The sequence below is a fragment of the Erpetoichthys calabaricus genome, chromosome 1, assembly GCF_900747795.2.
Source record: "Erpetoichthys calabaricus chromosome 1, fErpCal1.3, whole genome shotgun sequence".
NCBI lineage: Eukaryota > Metazoa > Chordata > Cladistia > Polypteriformes > Polypteridae > Erpetoichthys > Erpetoichthys calabaricus.
Window position 1 is genome coordinate 129154739 of NC_041394.2, and position 22877 is coordinate 129177615.

The window sequence follows — 22877 nt, forward strand, 5'->3', positions numbered from 1 at the left end:
GGCAGCTAAAAGAGCAGAGTCCTGCCTTTAACCTTATGAGAGGTTTGGTGTTTTAAGCTCATTGTGTTTCCATATTAAAATAATTTCCCTTCTCTGTCTCCGGTGTAAGTAAAAACGTTTTCTTTAAAGTGTCATTTTATTAAAGTAAATACAACGCATGAGAGATTGTATTCTACAATGGAAAGCCAACAAATCTGAGTCACACATTCACACCTCCCGCGCTCGAGCTTGTTGCTGACCTTCTCAGAGAATAATTTCCCCAGCTTCTCAATTTAATATTGCCACACTAAATATATCTTTTTTTTTATTTGCCATGTTTGTTTTGCAAATAACTGTGATCTGTGCAAGCAGCTGAGACTTACAATCAAGGATGTAAATTGTTTCTCATTTTTTGGTGAGTAGGGCATATGTTGTACAGGGGAGATTCTAATTTTAAGAGTGGGGATTCTTCTTCTACATGTTCTGTGATTGATTATATATGTGTATTAAGTGTTTTTTGTATATTTTAAATATTACACACATGCACACTTATGCTGTTCATTGACAATGAGTTGTTAGGAGGAATTGCTTTTTGTTTCCATTTTTAAATGAGACCCACATAACACCTTCTTCATATGAATTTGCAAAGGGATAACCCTCATAAAAAACCATAACATATAATAAAATTAAAAACTTGCCAAACTCTGGAATTTAAAGAGACACCGAGTCCTACTTCTAATTCTTGAGAAAAGCTTGACCACTTATTCAACTTAGAAACAGTAATATGTGTAGCCATCCACCATTCTCACAGTCATTTCCACAGATTCATTTTTCCTCCATTGTATGGAGAAATCACGTGAGATCTGAACTAGGCATATCAGTGGTCCAGACTTCTTACTGTGGACTAGTAGACAGGCTGATGTGGGGGGATTGTAAACTACATGTTGTAAAGTGACAGTTGCTATTCTTTTTAGTGTTTTTTATCTATGTGCTCTTCATCTTTTCTCATCTGTTTACCTCTTTCTATATACCACATATCTGTAACTAAACAGCTAAATTAAAGCAGGCTTTTTAAAGCTGAATAGAAGCAAATGTTTTGCATGCACATTTTAAAATATTTAATGATATAAGAAAGTACCTAGCTCTTCAGTGCTTTGATCAGTTGGCCTGTAGTCACAGTTCCTGGTTTTCTTTGAGTGAATAAAGCAGTAGTTTTCAAGTTCTGTCCTTGGACTCCTGTGGCTACAGGTTTATGTTTTTTTAGAAATCAAGCAAAATTTCTAAGACATTGAAAATGCTTTGCCATAGCTATAAATGCTTAGCTGTTCTGTAATTCGTACTGATGAGCAGAACAAACACCATTGAATGGTAAAAGGGAGCAGATACTTCAGTTCTACCCACATGTGGTTATTAGTGAATATACTGTATATTAAATAACTAGAACATTAAAAGCAAGATAATATACCATACCATATTCTAAGCCTGCTTAATCCTGAACAGAGGTGTGGGAGGCTGGATCCTAACCCAGAAATCTTTGGGCACAAGGCAGGATCAATCCCTGGACAGAGTTCCACTGTAAACATGCACACATGTGCACTGGGGCCAATTTCACAAGATACACAGGGATGAATTAGTTCTTTTTATCACACATAAATGTTTAACTTCCTTCAATACAAATTTAACACAAGCAGTTTTTAACTTCTGGATTTGTATAAGGCAATAAAAACTTGCTTAATTGCGGGAGGAGTCTAATTAAAAGAAAAATTAGTTGGGACTGAACTTAATAGTCACTGCTGAAAAAGAATGTGAGCCAAGTGCAAGCTCAGTCTCCCTCTGTTTCAATTCGATAGTTTGTACTTTTAAAGAAAAGCAGCTTCTATTTAGTTTATATTTACTAATGGGGAGTGCTAATGAAACAAAGAGATCACTATGATTGTTGAGCATTTTCAGTGTTAATTAATGGAAGCATTTGCATTTACTAATGTGTCATGGATACTATGAGATTTGGGAGTGCCCTGGAGAAGAATGAACAAAAGAAAGGTCAAGCTGAGTTCTAGATCTTAGACAGGTAGCAGTCAAAAGTTTTAGGACAAACAAAAAATTTATGAATAAAAAAATACCTAGCCTTCTCATGTGCTTTATAAAAAGTCTTTACACTTACCAGATACGTCCACTTTGAAGCAACATAGGTTTCATTTTAAGACATGTGCCTTTTGTGTTTCAGAGCCATTCTTGCAACAACAAAACCCTTGAAACTATTTTCTTGAGGTAAAAATAAGTTTGTTCCTCCCTTATCTGCTCACAGAAGGTGTCATGGCTGGACTTTTCACTTCACCCACTTTTCCCACGCCATTTTCACCAAATTTCAGAAGCTACAAGCTGCATGTTATGCTACTGTTGGTCTCTGCAATTCTGTTTGTTCAACAGTTATATTCTGCCGTGGCTTGTAACAACAGACAGATGCACTCAAATTGTATGATTATTTTCTTCCAAAATGGTGTGTACTTTTGGCCTATTACATTTTGTGCTGTTATTTTACATAGCATAATGAGCGAGAGTTATGCCAAATGGCATTATGGTGGTGAAGAGCATGCATAAGAGTTTCTCTGTACTTTGTACACATAAAAATACATTTGAAATCGTGCTTTACTTTTTTTTATAAAAGTGTTAGATTTTTGAAACAGCCACGCCTCCTGCATGTCTATACGAACTGAGGATAAGTTCACAGGGCCAGTCAATACTAATAATGTCAAAACAGTGCATGGAAACGACTCATCCTGGACCTGAGGAGTGCAATGGAGGAAGACGAGTAGTGAGCTGATGCAAATAACTGGCCTTCTTTTAAAATCACTGAATCTCACAAAATTTTTTTTGCTTTTTACTTCCTAAAATGACATGCATACACTGTTTTGAAAGATACTGTATGTGCAATCTCAAAACGCAGATCAATATTTGATAACATTCTTGGCTAGAAATATAAACATTTGGTAAGTTTTAATGCTTTTCTTTTTACATTGAACCTTGGTGTCTTTTACCTCCATTATAAAGGACAAGAGCTTTACAAAAAGTTTTCATGTGGCAATTAAATGTTTGCATGGCACAGTATACCATGATTTTAAAGAAAGAACTAACAAACTTATTTTTCAAGCAACTAAGGGTACACAGATAGAATTGCAAACTGTCTATGGTTAAATGACATGGAGTCACTAACAAGCAATCTGTGGAGATGTAATAGAAGGAAAAGCAGTTGATTACATTGTGTGTGTATATACTGTATATATATATATATATATATATATATATATATATTGTGGCGGACGCCCCTTCTACATATGTTCCAGGGAAGCAACCATGGGCATTTCAGTACCTCCCCCAGGACGCTTGGTAGCAGCCTCCCTGGCTGACGATGGTGCCTCAGTTTCCGGCAGGGCTCCATGGAAGATGGAGTTCTCCACAGCCCTGTTGGAATCTGGGGTGGCTGACAGGGGGTGCTGCATGGATCCCTGAGCTGGCCTGGACAACTATACAGCCCCGCCCAGAAGTGCAATCAGAAACAGGTGATCAAGCACCTGGAACACTTCCGGGTGAGCTATAAAAAAGGCCAGCAACCACCACTTAGGAGCCAGAATCGGGAGGAAGAGGACGAGGTTTCCAGGGAGGAGTGGTGGTGCCAGAAGAGTGTTTGTTGTGTGATTTAAGTACTTTGTGACTGTGTATTGCCTGTGGAGTTCACAGGGAAAACGTGCCCCACAGGTGAAGAAAAATAAAAGTCTTCTTGTGTTTTACATGTGCCTCAGTCTGAGTCTGTGAGGGGTTGGGCACTATACAGTGTCCTAATTCACTATATATATATATATATATATATATATATATATATATATATATATATATATATATTTCCAATTTTTCCCCACTCTGTCAAAGTTATGATTTTACGACAAAATGAGTGAGAAATACAGTATATGTAGCAAAATGCCTTGTAACACCTGTGCAAGTGTTACAAAAGTACTGTACAAGTTGGACGACATGATACTGCTTGTACCGAATTTAATTTTCTACTAATATGAGAACATGGAATTGATAAAACATATGACTTTAAAATATTCTCTACTCATAAAAGCATCACTTTTTGTTATTCATGTTAACAACCAGATGAAAGTCATATGCAGGTATTGTTTATTTTATGCTATATGTCATTTTTTAGATGTTCACATTAATTCTAGTCAATCAGTGGCTTTTACTTTAAATTAGAACTAAAAAGCTAAACTCAATATTCATTAGCGTGACTGTTTTTAGATCTGTAGTTCACCTACAAATGCATTTGAACATTTCTTCATGAGCAAATCTCTTTCCAGGAGCCAGAGTAAAAGACATTCTCACTGTGCTCTTGTGATGGTGGTGGATAAGATTTGATATTTTTAGTGATGGTCTCTTCTGCTGATTTGATTTAAACTGGAATTACTTGAAGGGGTCCAACAAAAGTAATACTGTTAAAATTGAGTTTATTCTTTATACTTATTTGAGTAGGAAATCTGCATGGGTCCTTTTCACCGCAGAACACGAATGGATGGTCTAATGGTGTGGGAGGAATTTGCTGTCCTTAAGTCATTATAAAATATTTCATGCTGAGCTTGTGATAATTATTACAGCCCCTGTACTGTGGCCTCTTCGTGAAAATATCTTCACACATTTGATTGTGTTATTCTATTGAGTATCATTGCCTAGGTCCTAAGGCTAAGACAGTAAAGGCTGGTTTTAGAAAGATGTAGATGGACTGTAAAGTACACAGGAAAGAGTACACATTATAAAAGATAAAATATGGATTGGCTTAAATGACTTTTATATTTGCCATGTTTTTAGTTATTGTTCTGGACAGTGAGAGGAGCATATGGTAGTTTCATAACTTCCAGAGCAAGATGTTCTAGAGCTATACAAAAAAGATGAATCAGTAGAAGTAGTTTTACAGTTATGTAGTGATATCCCAAGTAACAGACCTAACTAGCACTCTAAACATTTACCAAGCCTGTTCTAGTTTTTAATAATTTATCAAGTTTTTAGATTCTAACATGTTATGTTCTATCTTTACCATTTACTTAACAGATTATAAACCTCCAACTCCACCCCAAGGAACTGGTTTTCACCGATATCAGTTTTTGGTATTTGAACAGCCTACAGATAAGATTCTTCAACTTAGTCCAGAAGAAGAAAAGTCATTAGGTAAGATCTGAAAAGGTGATGTGGAGATCCTGTTTTGGTATCATAGTCATCTTCATTTTCAATTTGCTTTTTCAGTTGAATGTTGTTGTGCCACACTCCAAAATCATTGGATGTTGCCTTTACCCTGGAAATATTTTCCAGGTTCTCTTGGGAAGTTCTCAAGACAGTCCAAGCTCAGTAGCAAAATGTAATTCCCAATGTGTCCTAGGAATACTCTTATCCTATTGGGAAGTACTTGGTACACTCAAAGAAGGAAACATTGAGGATATCCTAATTATATGCTGAAACCATCACAACTGACTCCTCTTGATCGAGATAAGCAGCAGTTCTAAGTGGCCTTCCCATCTTAATCCCATTGAAAAGAGAGGCAGCTCAGCAACTCTCCACCATAATGACCGTTTGACCACTTATTCCAGTTCTTTCAGTCACTGCCCACAACTCTGGACCATAGATAAGGATGGGGATGACCAGTAAACCTAAAACTAGCTCAATGTCTTAGGTTCCATTTCAACATCACAAAGGTACAATGCCTTGTTGCTTTGCACTGATTCATTAGTCAGTCTCACTTCTGCCCTCATAAGTGAACCAGACCTTGAGGTATTTAAGCTCCTCAGCTTGAGGCATCTGTTCGTCTCTTACCAGTTAAAAAAAATGATTGTTTTCTGAGTGAGGAAGTCCTAATTCAAACCCATTCCACATCACACTGTGTGGCACACAATTCCAGTGCACACTGGACATTACAATCTGATGAGGCCAGCAAGAAAATAAAATTTGTAAACAGAAGAGATGTAGCCCTTAAGTTCCCAAGTGCATGCTATCCAAACCAAGCTGTAGCCTTTTAATCACTGCAGGAACCTTAGCCACAGAGTTGTATCTAGCTCCAACCAGTGCTTCTAGCACTGTCTCTGTCTCAGAGGTATTACTTTAGAAAGTTTAAGATTTCCTAAAAGTTGTACTTCCACCTCTCAATAATGACTACAATGTCATCATATGAGGTCAAATGTTTTCCCACCCTTGCTGAGAATGTCCTGGTTGAGACCCCATTTCTCTTTACTCAGTCATTGAATGGTTTGTCTTGGATCTTTTTGAGACGACCCCACTGTCGCTAAACTCCAGCCATACACAGGTATTCACTTCAGGCACTACTGTTGTTATCTGCACCCTGGTGTTTGAACTGGGTGTTCAATATAAACATTCCATAACTAGCACAGAAATCCAATATCAATTGTTCAGGTTCAGATTAATCCAGTATCACAATCCTGATGTGAAAATGCATGTCACAAATAGCTTTTTATATCCCTTATTTAGCGTTTTGAGCTTTTTATCAGTAATCTGGTAAATATAAGAATTGCCAAAGCCGCACTTAACAGCTGTAGCAGGCATGCATGCGACCACTGGCAGGGACGATAAATGTCACTTGAAGTGTAGCATGTATGGATTGGTGCCAACATTTGCATCCTGTTTGGACGTCAACAAATGCTGGATGCTTGAATGGTTGTTGTTGACTTCAAGTCAATATGTGTTTTCGGAAGCTGGTGCTAGTGGGAGGCTAGCTGGCTGGTTGCATGCTGCTGTGGGTTGGTTGCCTGGTGTGTGGCTGTTGGTAGCAGACACATCGCATGAATGTACAGTATATGCACGTGTAGACACTTTGCTTTATTCAAGGCACAAGCATACATTTCACTCTAGGGAAGAGTGGCTTCAGACTAGGGTAGCATGCCCCTGGGGGTTTTAAAAGCCGGCAGTGTGTGTCTGAGAGTAGGGTTTTTGATCAGGACAGAACCTCCTTAACTCCCTAAAGTGAATTAACCCTGGGTTTAGCATCATCAGAAGCAGGTACTAATTATTTTGGGCACAACTCTACTCTTTGAGTCTGTTCTAGACAAAAGGCAAGTTCTTTCTCAGATGATATTTGTTCTCTTATTACAAGTGAAATTTCACCCTGTGTTTTTTATGTGCTTTCCACTTTTAACACTCAGGTAACAGCTGCATCATAATAAAACAGAATGAGTGTCATGGTAGTGGAACGGATAATGTTGCTTCTTCCTAGTAAATCACTGTTTACATATTCTTCCTGAGTTTAAGTGAGTTTTCTCTGAATGTTCTTTCTTCTACTCACATCCCAAAGACAAAATGAGGGTAACAAGTGTCTCTAATTTGTCCGTGTGTGAGAGACTGTAGGTGTGTTTCTGAGTGTGGCTTGCAATGGACTGCTGTTCAATACAGGATTTATTTCTAACTTTCACCAAATGCTACCAGGGTAGGCTTAGGTTCTACAATACTCTGCATAGGACTAAGTAAGCTAAAAAAAATGGATGGATTATAAAATAAAAGTAACCTTCATATCACCATCTATTTAATACTCAATTTATTTGTACTTTGGATTGTGTGTCACGGATGGCTATCTCATCAGCAAAGATGCATAGCTGGGACTTAATATGATGGGTCATCAGTCAACTCGGGGGGACAAAAGAAAGTGGGATCCTCTCCAGCATAGTAACACAAAACAGCACAGGCACAGAAAAGAAGGTAAAAAATACCTCAATTGTTGAATGTGACTATAGTGTGGGTGCGATACAGTCTTCAAATATATTTGCAGGGACATTTTGTTTTAATTTAATTTGGTTTTATTCAATTTGCTTGTGAAAAAAAGAAGAAAATTGTCTAATAGCCTCTGTGGAATGCCTTGCCATTGAGTTTTGAATCAACTGCAGTAGGGGAATGAAGTGGGGTAATGAGTGCCACCCCTGCTTGAGTGGACACGGCCCCCTTCACCTCTGCTATAATTGCACCTAGTAAGCTAATATGTCCACTTTAAAGGGACTACTGTTGACTGTGGAACAAAGCGCTGCACGCTTTCAATCAAAAAACCCTAGTAATTTTTAAAAAACGTGTATATAGCACCCTAAATCAAAGTTATTTTCTGAAGCACTGGATTACAGTATTTTTCCTAATTCTATTATTTTGCAGTTCAGTTTATTCGTATAAAGAAGTTGTCTCAGAAGACTGTCATATACTGTAGATATTACACTGATTTGAAATATATATATATATATATATAAAGCTGTGTAACATTTGCATGAACAAACACACATATCAATTTGAGTATATAGTAGAAGACCAAGAAAAAGATAGTACTTTATATTGACAGCTCCTAACAGGGGATTTGAGCATACAACAAAACATTTTTGTGTAGGTTTAGCGCCAGTTTTCAAAAGTGACATTAGTTGATATTTTTTATTTCAGATCATTAGAAACTCTTCTACAAGAACAGGTCATTCATCCCAACCTACCTCATTATTTACAATTTATGTACAGATTTTGACAAGTCAACATTTGAAGATCCCCAAAGGAAATACTTTCAGATGCAAATGTCTTAGAATCTGATTTAAAAACTATAATAATACTGGTAGCAAAGATGAATCAAATGCAGAACTAAGATTTAACACCCATTACTATCAATAAGACAAACATAACCCTAAAAAATATGGAATGTCCGTTATCCTTCCTGGAGTATGTGTAATGTTGTTAGCACATACAGTATAAATACCACACTCAATACTTCACTCAGATATTTTCATGGTTACTTTTGTTTGTTTTATTAATTAGTATAAGTTCTACTTATACTTAGCATTGAATTTATTGTGAACTCGTAATTCTGGAATTTAATAGAAATACCATAGCTAGAAAATAATTTAAAATATATATATATATATATATATACAGCACGGCTACATTGCGAGTAATGGGCACAGTGGGTAGCACTTCCTCCTTGTGGATACAGCATCCTGGGTTATCCATGTGGAGTTTCAATATTCTTCTTGTGTTTGTGTGAGTTGTTCACTGGGCACTCCACACAAGCACATGGTGAGTTTATGTGTATTAACTGGCCACATGGGCAGTACTGTTTCCGGCCTTGGGCCAGTGCTGCCAGGATAGGCTCTGGTTGCACCCAGGACCCTGAATAGGGTTAAGTGGACTTGAGAATTTTGTGTTATTTTCTGAGTGAGAGGACCTTAAGCAACAGCGAATTAATTAAGGATGGCTTTGTTGGTATAAAATGAGAAAACTTGCAATTCACTCTGTTACATTCTACCTAAATGATAACATAGTAAATGTTAGTCAGCACAGGTTTTCTCTCAAATTCATCCACCCATCCATTCTTGTTACAAACCCACTTTTCCAGAGCAGGCTAACAATCATAAGCTCCCCAATTCTAGTGACCCTGGCACATTCACAACGTTAGTAGTTTTTCTTCTGGTTACCACCATAGTGAAAGAAAAACACTTTCTCTTCCAAGGCACTTCACAAGTTATTAATTTGAAGTCACCTCACTAATAGTACAGGACAACCCAGAATGCATTGGCTATACTGGATTTTCAAATGCAGTCATTTAAAATTCTCTGTGTTACTAAAATATTTATCATTCTATGAATATTCTGACCACCAGTGCTCGGCTTTTGTAATATATCGACTTCAGCATTAAACCTTCTCTTTAGCATTTTTTCCAATGAAAAATCCTTCTTTATTTGTTTTTGTTTCTCTACTGCTTATATTGACTGAAGAGAAGACACTTTTCTTTTTTGTCATCCACCATTGCCGATTCAATTTCGAAAGGATATTTACACAGCTTTGATCTAACCATTGTCTTTTGAAAGAAAACCATCACCGTTAACATGGTATTAAGCACTTTGTTTAATTCCTCGTTCCTAATTCTGCTTCATTTATTAGAGTCAAAGAAGTGGGGAGTAATTGGACTCCTAATGAGATTGTTTCGCTGAAATTCAGTCAGCGAGCGGATTGCTTAACGAGTCTCAATTTGTTGAAATTTCAAGGGAAGTGTGAAGCTTTGTGGATTAGGATCCTGTGCCATGCTACACAGCTATTATCGTTGAGACGCTCACTCAGTGGCAAAGGAGAAAAGTATCATTAATTATGATCAGGTCTGTTTAATTTAAAAGAACCGAGAAATTTATTTTTCCCCATCCGTTTGAAATTTTCTCTTGTCGTGGCTGTTACAGAGTGTCGCTCTCATTTTTTTTTTAATTAACTATACCTTAATTTACATATTTAATCCAATAAATGTTCTAACAAATGCTGCTTTTTCCTGTTAAATAATTAAAGGAACAAAAAATCTGCTGTGTTTGTCTCAGGGCAGTTAAATCACTTACCAATCCCCTTACCCCCCCACCAATCCACTGGAGTGCAAAAGGGGTATTAATGTTGACAATAGGCCTTGATAAACTGCCATTCCTGTCACCCACCATTCCCCAAGGCATGGAGAGATGTGGTCTTCTGTATGTGAGTTCCATGTCTCTAGGTCATTTCCAGCTCTGGTCATGCTGATCATGAATGTTTGAGATGGCATTTATTTTGGCAAATTACAAAAAAAAAAAAAAATGAATACATGTAAGCCCTTTAAAATGTTTTGGCCTCCGCATGCCATCGTTGTCTTTGAGATTTACTCTTCTCTGAAGTCAACCTCCATTGCTCTTATTCCATCCTTCCATTCATTTATATCCATTTTTCTGAATCTTCTTAAACCAGTTTGTAGGTTGCAGATCCTACCCTGTCCCATTTTTTGCCCTTGAATATTCTATCTCTTTCAAGTGGTAATTTCACATCATAATGCAAATCTCACATGTTTGATGGTTAAAGTAAAGGTTCCACAACATGATGCTCTTAATTGCTTTTATTTCACTCTCATTCTCTGCTTCACTCTAAAAGTAGTAGGTTAACAGCCCTATTTTTGTCATATGCCTTCTTCATTATGTTTATTATCTTTCATGATCCTCAATTCATATTAAGGTTTTCAAGTGCAAACTAAAAAGCCTTTTTCAGTTTAGCAAAGCTGAAAAGATATCTGGCCAGCATGGCGGTGTTGAGATTAGCACTACTCCCTTTATAGCTCTTGGTACTGGTGTGAGCTCCAAACTGTTTCCCATTTCTTTATGTACTTTTCTTGGGGTACTCTGGTTTTCCTTCCACATTCCAAACACAAGCAAGTTCAATTGGTGCCTCTAGATTGACTGGTGTGTGTGTGTGTGTGTGTGTGTGTGTGAGTGAGTGGCACAGTCTGTAGGGGCAAGTTCTGTCTTCTGGTCAGTGCACCCTTCATCGCCTGTTACTGGTTTATGTGAGTTCAGAAAATGGATGAAGTGATGGAAGAAAACTGTAATCATTTTTTTTTGGTAAACATCACTCTGTGATAAAAAGCATTTGTTATGTAGATTTTCTTAAATTCTTTCTGTAATATAGATAAAGATGGATTAAACAATCGAGTGTGTCTGGCGCTGGCCTACATTTCAGTGCTGCTTCCATCTGCTCTCTGTGTGGAGTCTGCATAGTTTCTTCATGTAATGGCAGGTTTTCCTCTTCCAGCTACTTCAGTTTTCCTTGCCCAAAAGATGTCAATGTTCCCTACTACACTACCATGCCTCCTCAAGTTAAAAAATCAGACAAATTAAAAATTATATGAAATAAAGTCCTGAACTAGAAGATGTGGGTTTGATAATGGATGGCTAAATGGAATAAATTTAAAAGCTGTCTGGGAAGAGTTTAATAGTATTTCAAGTTAGTGATTTTAATGCTAGCAGTGACTAAAATGTGTAAAACCTGCAGATTTCAATGTTGTCCTACTGAGAAGGCAATTTCTTGCAAGTGCCAAATCATAACACTCCCCACTGTCACACAAAATCATGGATTTGATGGTTAAAGGTAAATCCTTTTTTCATTTTTTCACTCTTTTGTTTCCATCATTCTAAATGCACTGTATTTCTATTTTCAGTTAAAAAATATAAAATTTTAAGCAATTAAAATAGTGTCTTTTTTTGGGGATGGTTGAATTTTAAAACGGTAGTAGAAAGAGGCAGCAGTGTACAGTAAAAAAGGAGTTTTTATTACCTTTTACCTTTACCAAGGGTTCTGCTCCCTGGTTTGTATAGAGATTGCAAAGGAACCACTACAGCAGTGACGCAGTTCGGAGAAGCTTACTGTGCATCTTGAGTGCAGTGGAATTATGAAGTCAATGCTCTTTTTGGTGTTATTGTATCTTCACTTGTTACAGTAGCCTTCCAAAACGCCTTATGGTGTCTTTCACTTTATCAGGAAGTGTGTCTTTTCTCTGTCTTAATGTAACAAAATTACCTTAAGTTACACCCAACATAGCATCTAAACAAAGCTGACCACCTCCTTTCTGCAGTGGATGTGACCTGGTGTGGATAGCACTGATGACTTTGTCCATTTCTGTCTGTCTTTCTTTTTATATGTGTGTAACTGCGCATGCATTTGTTATGTACTGTACAGAGTGACAGGGCATATAAAGAACAGGGAAATTCCCATTTGAACACGGAAGGAAAAAAGGCACTGTGCATCTTTCTTATGGCATGTATTATCAGTGTTAGCACTCGGGGATTTCTTGTTTCGTTAGACAGAATGTCAAAGCTGGTGACAGCGGAGGCCGGAACACTCACCTTGTGCATTTTTACACTGAAATAGATCGAGGTCATATGTAATGCAAATAAGAAGGGGCTTTACATTTGGACCTTATAAAATATTAAGTATGCCTTCGTACTTTTTTTTTTTTTTTTAAAGCACTGTAACGAGGGAGGGCTTGCCTGGAGTGCCGCCTTAATCCAATATCCCAAACAGTTAATTAACTGACAGATGTTTTCCCAGTAATATTTAAAACCTGTTTAGTATGTCTTTTAATTAATGCCTTATGCTAATTAACAGTAATAATTAACAGTGATCTAGATGGTTGAATGATTTTTACTGTAAACATAGTATTATATAAATTGTAGTTACTTCTGTCAAGTACATACGTGCAACAAATTGCTGTTGGCATATTTAAAAGCTTTAAATGACATATTTAAGAAGAATGTAAGGCAATTAAAGGACAGGAATGGAAATGCTTCACATTATAAGAGCAAGTCCATTCATAAGCTCTTAGCAGTCGTTTCTCCTTATGGTTTGCAGCTAAGGTCAAAGTATTTATATGAATTTTTAAAAGCCAAACAAGAGGAGCTGCTTAAACTTAAATATTAGTTGAGAAGTTAAAATTGGGCCAAGTGCTTGTATTAGCAGTGGGTGAACAGTTTGGTTCCTAAAATCCATTTGTTAAATGATGAGCAGCATCGGTGTAAAGTTTTGTAACCCCACATCCCATTCTCTGCTACTCCTGCTCTGTCCCCTCTCATTTCTGCACCAGTGCTAGCAGTTTTATGAAGTTGTATTGAACACTTAATGCTGACAGTTTCATAGAATTTTCAGTAACACTGTAGAAGCTAAACTGTAACATGTTAAAGAATAGAGGAGAGGGAGTGTGAGAAGGAAAGACAGCTCCACTTTAATTTATTCAAATTATTTACCCTGACAACGTTCAGTTCTCTATGTCCCTTATATGGTTCACATGACCAAATAAAATCATGGTATAATATATAACCAATTATAGCCTTCTTTTTTGCCTGATTATATAATGTATCTTATGAATTTGCACCCATTTGTAGGAAACAAAAATCTTATTTTTATATTCTTCTGAGGTCTTTCACCAGAAGCGTAGTCAACATTGCTGCTTCACTTATCACATGCATCAAAGAAGACCAGTCTGCATCAATCCCCGACCGCACCTTTTATGTTTGGATCCAAAGGTGTGAGAAGTGCAAATGATTAATTCACAAATATTGCTGTACTACAATGACAGTGTATTAATTCACAAATATTGCTGTACTACAATGACAGTAAACACAACTCTCAAACTCTCTTCTTTAATGGCATAAAACTAATAGTCTTCTATGCAGCTGACCAAGCTTGTGAAACAAGTCACTCCAATATCTATAAGAGAAGATAACAGGAGATCCACCATGAACTCTCAGCTTTGTTTTATTGGACTTTCATTTGCCTTTACCAGCTGTAATGATTTAAGTGGATTTTGCTTTCCTGGCAACAATAAGTTGACAAAACCATTACTTGGCTGGCTGGCACCTGAATAAGGGTCTTTTTTTCTGAATCTGCACAAAACTTCCTGTGAACTAAGCTCAAAAATGATATACCTAACTTTTGTAGTTTCTTCCATTCTAACTAATACATTGTAGTTACTTGTTGACTCCCTGTATACACAGTACTGTGCAAAAGTTTTAGGCAGGTGTGAAAAAATGCTGTAAACAAAGAATGCTTTCAAAAATGGAAGCGTTAATCATTTATTTTCATCAATCAACAAAATGCAGTGAATGAACAAAAGAGAAATCTAAATCAAATCAATATTTGGTGTGACCCTTTGCCTTCAAAACAGCATCAATTCTTCTAGGTACACTTGCACACAGTTTTTGAAGGAACTCGGCTGGTAGGTTGTTCCTAACATCTTGGAGAACTAACCACAGATCTTCTGTGGATGTAGGCTTCCTCACATCCTTCTGTCTCTTCATGTAATCGCAGACACACTTGATGATGTTGAGATCAGGGCTCTGTGGGGGCCATACCATCACTTCCAGGACTTCTTGTTCTTCTTTACGCTGAAGATAGTTCTTAATGACTTTGGCTGTATGTTTGGGGTCGTTGTCCTGCTGCAGAATAAATATGGGGCCAATCATACGCCTCCCTGATGGTATTGCATGATGGATAAGTATCTGCCTGTATTTCTCAGCATTGAGAACACCATTAATCCTGACCAAATCTCCAACTCCATTTGCAGAAATGCAGCTCCAAATGTTCAAGGAACCTCCACCATGCTTCACTGTTGCCTGCAGACATTCATTATTGTACCGCTCTCCATCCCTTCGATGAACAAACTGCCTTCTGCTACCACCAAATATTTCAAATTTTGACTCATCAGTCCAGAGCACCTGCTGCCATTTTTCTGCACCCCAGTTCCTATGTTTTCGTGCACACTTGAGTTGCTTGGCCTTGTTTCCACATCGGAGGTATGGCTTTTTGGCTGCAACTCTTCCATGAAGACCACTTCTGGCCAGACTTCTCCGGACAGTAGATGGGTGTACCTGGGTCCCACTGGTTTCTGCCAGTTCTGAGCTGATGGCACTGCTGGACATCTTCCGATTTCGAAGGGTAATAAGCTTGATGTGTCTTTCATCTGCTGCACTAAGTTTCCTTGGCCGACCACTGCGTCTACGATCCTCAACGTTGCCCATTTCTTTGTGCTTCTTCAAAAGAGCTTGAACAGCACATCTTGAAACCCCAGTCTGCTTTGAAATCTTTGTCTGGGAGAGACCTTGCTGATGCAGTATAACTACCTTGTGTCTTGTTGCTGATGCAGTCAATCTTGCCATTGCATGAAACTGTCTTCCACAACCTCACCTTGGTAGCAGAGTTTGGCTGTTCCTCACCCAGTTTTAAGCCTCCTACACAGCTGTTTCTGTTTCAGTTAATGACTGTGTTTCAATCTACGTGTGACATTGATGATCATTAGCACCTGTTTGGTATAATTAGTTGATCATACACCTGACTATAATCTGACAAAATCCCTGACTTTGTGCAAGTGTACCTATAAGAATTGATGCTGGTTTGAAGGCAAAAGGTATTAACACCAAATATTGATTTGATTTAGATTTTTCTTTTGTTCGCTCACTTTTACATTTTGTAAATTGATAACAATAAACAATCATTATTTATATTTCTGAAAGCATTCTTTGTTTACAGCATTTTTTCACACCTGCCTAAAACTTTTGCACAGTATTGTACTTTACAATGCAAATTAAACGAGTAACAGATCTCAACATATACATTTTTTTTCAAATCTGAGAAATGATTGATATTTGGAATAAACTAAATTGAAAATATGATGCAATAAATCCTTTAAATCTCCTCACCAGGGCTGTTGAACTTGGAGGATACCTTCTCTAATATTAGAGACAGCACGTGCCACATGGCATTACTCTTACTACTCTGTGTCTGTCACTCAGTTAGGAGACCTTCTTCCTGCTTCCAGGCACTCTAGTCTGCCCTAAGTTGAATAATCATTGGCACCCGAGCAAGAAGATGTCATTTAAACCTTCCCAGAGATTGCCACAAAGACATTCCAGTAACCTCTTCCCTGAGCTCTAGAGCTGAAAAGGCAAACACGAACAGTGTTGGGCAGCCTGCTCTCCTCTAAAGCAGGACATCCCTGCTACTCATAGCCATAATAGAACATGTATGCATATGTCCTCTAGGTCGTCTCTGTTTCGTGCCCAAGTCCATACCTTGAACTCTTTGTTATGTTCCTCAAACTATTCCTGAACATTTTTTGCATAGTGGCAGGGCACATTATTCAACTGCAAGAGTCCCCTGCCATCGGGGAATACCATTGCTATGAAGGGGTGTACAAGGTCTGCCACAATCTTTAGGTAGGTGGTATGTGCCAAAGTAACACTCCTATGAATGCCAAGACCCAATTTTTCCCAGCGAAACATTGCCCAGAGCATCACATTGCCTCTGCTGTCTTGCCTTCTTCCCACACTGCATCTTGCTGACATCTCTTCTTCAGGTAAATGACGCACATGCACCTAGCTGTCCACACAATCTAAAAGAAAATGTGGTGCCTCAGACCCAGCCACCTTCTTCCATTGCTCCATGATTCAATTTCAACACTCACATGCCCATTGTAGACATTTTTGGTGGTAGACAAGGGTCAGCATGGGGACTCTGACCGGTCTACAGCTACACAGCTGCAATCCAATGTGATGCATTGTGTATTCTGTCACCTCATGGCCTTTCTCTCAGTGACTCTGCTACTGTACCCCTTCTGTGGAATCGGACCAGCCAGTCTAGCCTTCACTCCTCACACACATCAATGAGTCTTGGACAACTATGATCCTATCGCAGGTTCACCAGCTGGGCTTCCTTGGACCACTTTTGGTATGTTCTAACCACTATACAGTATACTGGTAACATTGTTGATGCCGTGACCCAGTCATCTAGGCATAACAATTTGTTCCTTGTTAAAGTTGCTCAGATCCTTATGCCTGCCCATTTTTCCTGCTTCCAACACATCCCCTTCAAGAACTGACTGTTCAGTTACTACCTAATATATTCCACCTCTTGACAGGTGCCATTGAAATGAGATATTCAATGTTATTCACTTCTTCTGTCAGTGGTTTTAATGTTGTGGCTGAGCGATGTATATGTACTGTACATATATATATATGGTGTATTATTGTTTATTCAAAAATCAAGAACAGGAGTTATTAATTATATTAGGAGAAAGTGTACAACTTTCACTATAACATTGTTTTGGATATGGTGCCTCATCTAATATTATATTAATTAAAATATTAGGTGTTTCCTAAATGAAATGGACCTTAGAATAGTTTGGTCCAGGTTGTACCTCACCCATTCCCTTACAGCCAAGCTAATTGATATTAAATGTGAGATATATACGTATGTGGATAAGTTATATATGAATAATAGCAGAGGATGAGTTTGAGTATTTATTAAGGCATGATTATTCTGAACTGCCATCGGTCCCCCACTCACCCCCCACCCCAACACCTTGATGCCTGGATAGCTTCCAGATTCTCTCAGACTTGTTCAGGATAAAAGTCTAATTTGGGCTGGCCCATGTATGTCAGAGAGGTGTACTGCTACTTTTGGAATCATAATGACACACACTTATGTCTCAAACTTGAGCTTAAAAACAAGGTGTTTTACCAGTCTCATCAAAATGTTCATGTCAAAAATGAACTTGCTAAGAGGAAGATACTTCTGATCTTTAAAGTTAAAACAGTCCAAACATTAAACTGAAATAAGTATAGTAGGATTTGTTTTTCAATTAAAAAAATGGGTCATCTCAGTCATTGATAAAGGTATTATCTTTTTGTTCTTAAACTAATTGAGATCCTATCAATTTTATGCTGATATAATTTGCCACGAATCTCCCCTGTTTTCCAACTTTTGTCTAGAAAGAAATTTCTCAGCTTGATTTCTCTTTAATAATGCTCACTCTACATGAAAACTACCCAGCTTTGGAGGTCCTCAGGAACCCCTAAACCATGCTAGAGATCATCAGGCTACTGTTGTATTGGAAAACATGCACAAGAGGGATGTGAAAAGGACTATACTGTGGAAGATACCACTACTCTTGATAAAAATGTTGAATTCAAATCCAGGAAAGTCGTTAAATGTAAAAATGCACATAACCCTAGAATACTGGGGGCATTTCCAGTTGTCATTCTTTATAAGAGACATATAGTTCTGCAGGTGGTTCAAAGAACAAGGCAGAACAAAACATAGACCATTAAAAATTGCATATGTTTAATTCTGAGTAGTGTAGTGCAGTAGTTAGTACAGTTGCCTTTTCGATAAAGCATATTGGATTTGAATCCTATACCGTTGTTGTCTGCTTAGACCTTTCACATTCTTTCCAGCTCTGCAGCTGTTTCATCCCGCCTCCTCAAAGAAACCATGCGGGTGTGTGCATGAGTAGGCCTTGCGGTGGACTGGCTTCTGCTTCGTGCTTCATGCATAGAAAATAGGCTTTCCACATCACTCATGGGATTATGTGGCATTATGACATGTTCTTTTAGCCAAAGCAGACTTTGTAAATTGACCAGAAAGGCATGACCCAGTCAGTATTAGTGCAGACTGATTTGAAGTAAGTAAGAAGATGCTTCTTTACAAAGAATGGAACTGGATAAATAGCATGCCTTATATGTTACCCCCATCTGATCACATATCCACTAAAATATAACATGCTATATTATGGTACTGTTGTTTCAGATAGCATTTCTTAGTATAAACCATCAGAAAAAAATGCCAAAATGAGTGAATTATTCTTTCATTTTCTCATTGTCATGTGTCCCACTTTTTCCAATGGCCTCTTGCATCACCTCAGTTGTTAAACATACAAGTAAGAATTTCACTGTACTCTGTTCAAGCGACAATACTACTACTACTACTGCATATTAGTCCTGTGCCTTAAAACTGCACATTTTTTACACCCTGCCAGTTAGGCCTTAGGCCTTGGTCATCCTGTGTCTCATAAACACTGCCTAGTAAGTTTCGTCTTTGTTTCTTCACTTCTACTTTGTGCAAACAGCTGGCATACTGCAGTTGACACGTGTTATAGGAATAACTGCTTGCATTTGTTCAGGCCAGCTAGACTGCTGCTGGGTCTTGTGACTAGTGGCTGATAAGACAGGGAATCCCCCTCTCTGGCAGCCTAGGAAGGTATACATCTGTTTCACTTTTTCAATATGCAGCCAGCTTGTTGTGTAGAGTTTTTACAGACTAGGAATAAGATGTACTGTGGGCAGAAAGCATCTAATCATAGGAGTCAGGAAAGATTTTGCACTTTTTAGGTAACATTCATTACATGATTAGTCAGCGGAAAAGAACAATGAAAGTCTTAAGGTCTCCTTTCTATAAAACCAAACACTGCCAGTGGCAGTGCTGAGGAGAACATCAAAACAAAGAGATGTCAGAGAAATGGTAAGCGAGTACAGTTTGCATTGGGTTGATGTGACAGCAGTAGCATGAAAATGCCATTCTAATACAGAGAGAGAGACAAACTAGATACTGGGTGAACTTGGGTGGACTTGCTTTAAACCACATATTAAAATCTAAGCAAGATGGTTTTACTCCAGTCCACTTGCACACAGTCAACTCTTTCCCGTCATGTTTACACTCTTGCTGTTGGGGAGAAGCTCAAAACTTATTTTATTTATGGGTTTTCCATTTCTTTGTACAGTGCAAAATATTGATATAAAGCTTGTTTCTTGTGTTTTTTCTATTTACAGTATTTTTATTTCCAGTTGAAGATTCTTTTACTTACACTATACCTATCTGCTGAACTTTGTAGCTTTTGGGTCACATGCAAATCAAATAGAGCAAAGGACAATATTGATATATAACATTTAGTCATTTTTAAGTAAATAAAATCATTTTAAAAAGTTTACATCAATATACTGTGATGGATGGCCATGGCCATTGCCTGGCCGGGATGCCAACAGAATGAAAGGCAATACCTCCCCTGGGACACTAGAGGGCAGCCCTCCTGGATGGCTGTGGCACCAAAGATTCCCGCACGGCATGCTGGGAGCTGGAGTTTGGTCCAACCCTGTTGGGTTCCATGGGGGCCACCATGGGGAGCAGCAGAGCCCTATAGAGAACGTCCACCACACCTGGGAGTGATTCCAGGTAATACTGATAAGCCACCCAGAACACTCCTAGGACTCCATTCGAGGAGCCAGAGTTGGGAGGTGGAGGACAAAGCTTGCCTGGGGAGGAGTGGAGGTGAAAGGACAAGGAGAAGAAGCAGTAGAAGAAGGAAAGGCTTCTGGGCTGGACTGTTTGTACTTTGGTACTTTTGTGCTTTCCCTTGTGTGCTGTGCTCTGTAGTGGGGAGTGAAGAAAAAGCGCAGCCCCACTTAAATAAACCGTGTGCTGTGTGGGAAACTCTTGTCCTGCCTGTCTGTGTCAGGGTTAGTGCAGCTGTGAGCTCCCTTAGGCATCACAGTACATTGTGCTAACTTTACCAGCTTATTGTTCATGACGTATTCTTCCAAGAGACCATCAGAAATGCCTGATAATGTCCATCATCTTTAATGAGATGTATGTTACCTGTGAAAAATGTCACAGTACATTATTACCTATTCACAGATACTCATCTTTATCAACTAGTATAATAATAACAGAACTAGCAAATAAAATTTCTAAGACCTTGAGGTCTAAGAGCAAAAAAGGAGCAAAGACAAAAATGAGAATAGGGCTGAGGTATGTCTGTTTCTAACTATTATGTGCTCCATCCATCACAGTACCATATGCCATCTGAGTTATTCTCCCAGTAATATCTCTAGTACATATTTTGCAATTCAGAATATTTACTCAATGTACTTAATCCCAGTTTTAGGGTTATAACAAAATGATCTCACTATCCACCCATTTTGTAACCTGCTTATGCAGTTAAAGGTTTCCTATCATGGCAGCAATAAGTCCACAGTGTGTGCCTGTAAGAAAAGAATTATTTATGTTTTGGTTCTGTGTTTGTCAAAGTGTATTTCTGAAACACAAACCTAATGAATTTTGCCATGTGTTTACCTCATCCAAAGACTAACATTTGAGCAAGTGTAATGCCCCGTACCCACCACATACTTCACAGAGGTCTAACCAGGGGGCATATAGTAGTCTACCAAGAATAAATCAGGGTGAGTCGGAGAGACACAGACAAGATGGTACAGAAATAGAGAGTTCTTTCTTCAAAACAGGTGATATCAAATTATGAGTCATATCAAAAGTTGAACTTGAAACAGTGGTGGTTCACACAGTGAAAAAAATCACACAAACAGATCCATCCATTCAAAGTGTAATGTGTGCAAGAATGAAGATGATAAATAATAAGAAGAAATGCCAATTTAGATCAAAAACACAACAATCCCAGTCCTTTCCATTTTCTCTGGCTGCACAAAGGGAACCAATGACTTTCTAAATAAAAATGAATACAGCATTAATCGTAGTGTTTTTCCTTTCCCCGGGCTGTTCAAGAGAATGAAGGGCTTCTTAAAAAAGAAAAAGAACTCAAACCAAACTAATATCCAGCTCACTTCATCATCCCCACTTCTCAGTGATCAAGGCTAGAGTTTCTTAAACTTTTTGGGATTGTTCAGCCCTATACAAAAAAAAAAGATCCGTGAAACCCTTATGACTTTTTAAATAAAGGAAATTACAGCATAATTAGTTATGTGAGGAATATTTTAATCAAGGAAATGTTTATAAATGTATGTATATGCAATATATATGCAAAAAGATGCAATATGAAAAACTGTTTCAGGCATGATAAATGTAAATGAGCCAGATGTGTTGCCATTGTATGACACAGATTATCAATATTTGGTGTAAGGTTTGTTGAAGATAGTTTTAGTGAAGGAGTCGTATTTCTCCTATTTTGATATTTTGTTTTTTTTACAGTGATAGTTAATAATCTACTCTCACATAGGCACGTAGAAGCAAGCAACTGGAGTAGAATCTTAAATGCTTATTAACTTGAAATGCCACATTCACAACACTTTTTTATCTAAAATTAATCAAGAAGTAAACTAATTTTGATTTGTTTGTTGAGGAAAAATCAGAAACATCTTCATTCATAGACAGATCATTCTTTACTTCTTCATTGAGATTAAATGGCCCCAGAAGCCACAAAAAAACCCTCTTGAATCCTGATTTTTAGGACAATAGTCTTCAGATTTAACAAATGACATTTTGTAAATGTTCAATCAAATAAGTTTTAGTTGGTTAAAATTGTAATCTGCATTTCTATTTTCTGCTTCATTCATTTGGTCAGTTAATTTTTGAAATTATCAAAGAGGCTGTTTTTAATTCTTGCATCCATTTTCTTCTTTGGGTCTTCTATTTTTTCATAACTGTCAAATATTGCTTTATGTGTTTCCTGAAGTAAGAAGTGAAACTTTTCAAAAGCTGAAGTATGTCTGCAAAGTAACCTGACTTCATGTTCCAATATGTGTCTTCAAATAACTGCACAATGTCACAATGTTTTGTTTGATAGGAATATAATTACCGGTATGCTCTTAGATCATCAAAAGGCCTTTTTAAAAATCTGACCTTATGAAAACCAGCAAACATCTGCGTGTGATAATAATGATAAATACAACTCTAACTTGAGTTGTTTACTAGTTTTGAAAATATTAGTACATTCAGTTTAGTTAATGCGCACAACTAAATGCTCCCTGGGGAGTGCA

The 22877-nt window shown here is 37.8% G+C and overlaps 1 protein-coding gene across 1 annotated transcript in view; it reads left to right on the forward strand.

Moving 5' to 3' along the window:
- LOC114650147 (phosphatidylethanolamine-binding protein 4) overlaps positions 1–22877 on the forward strand; it is a 701255-nt gene that overhangs the window by 612399 nt on the left and 65979 nt on the right. Inside the window, exon 6 of the mRNA XM_051935655.1 lies at positions 5080–5196. Coding sequence (XP_051791615.1) covers positions 5080–5196 — 117 coding nt within the window. The remainder of the gene's footprint in view (positions 1–5079; positions 5197–22877) is intronic.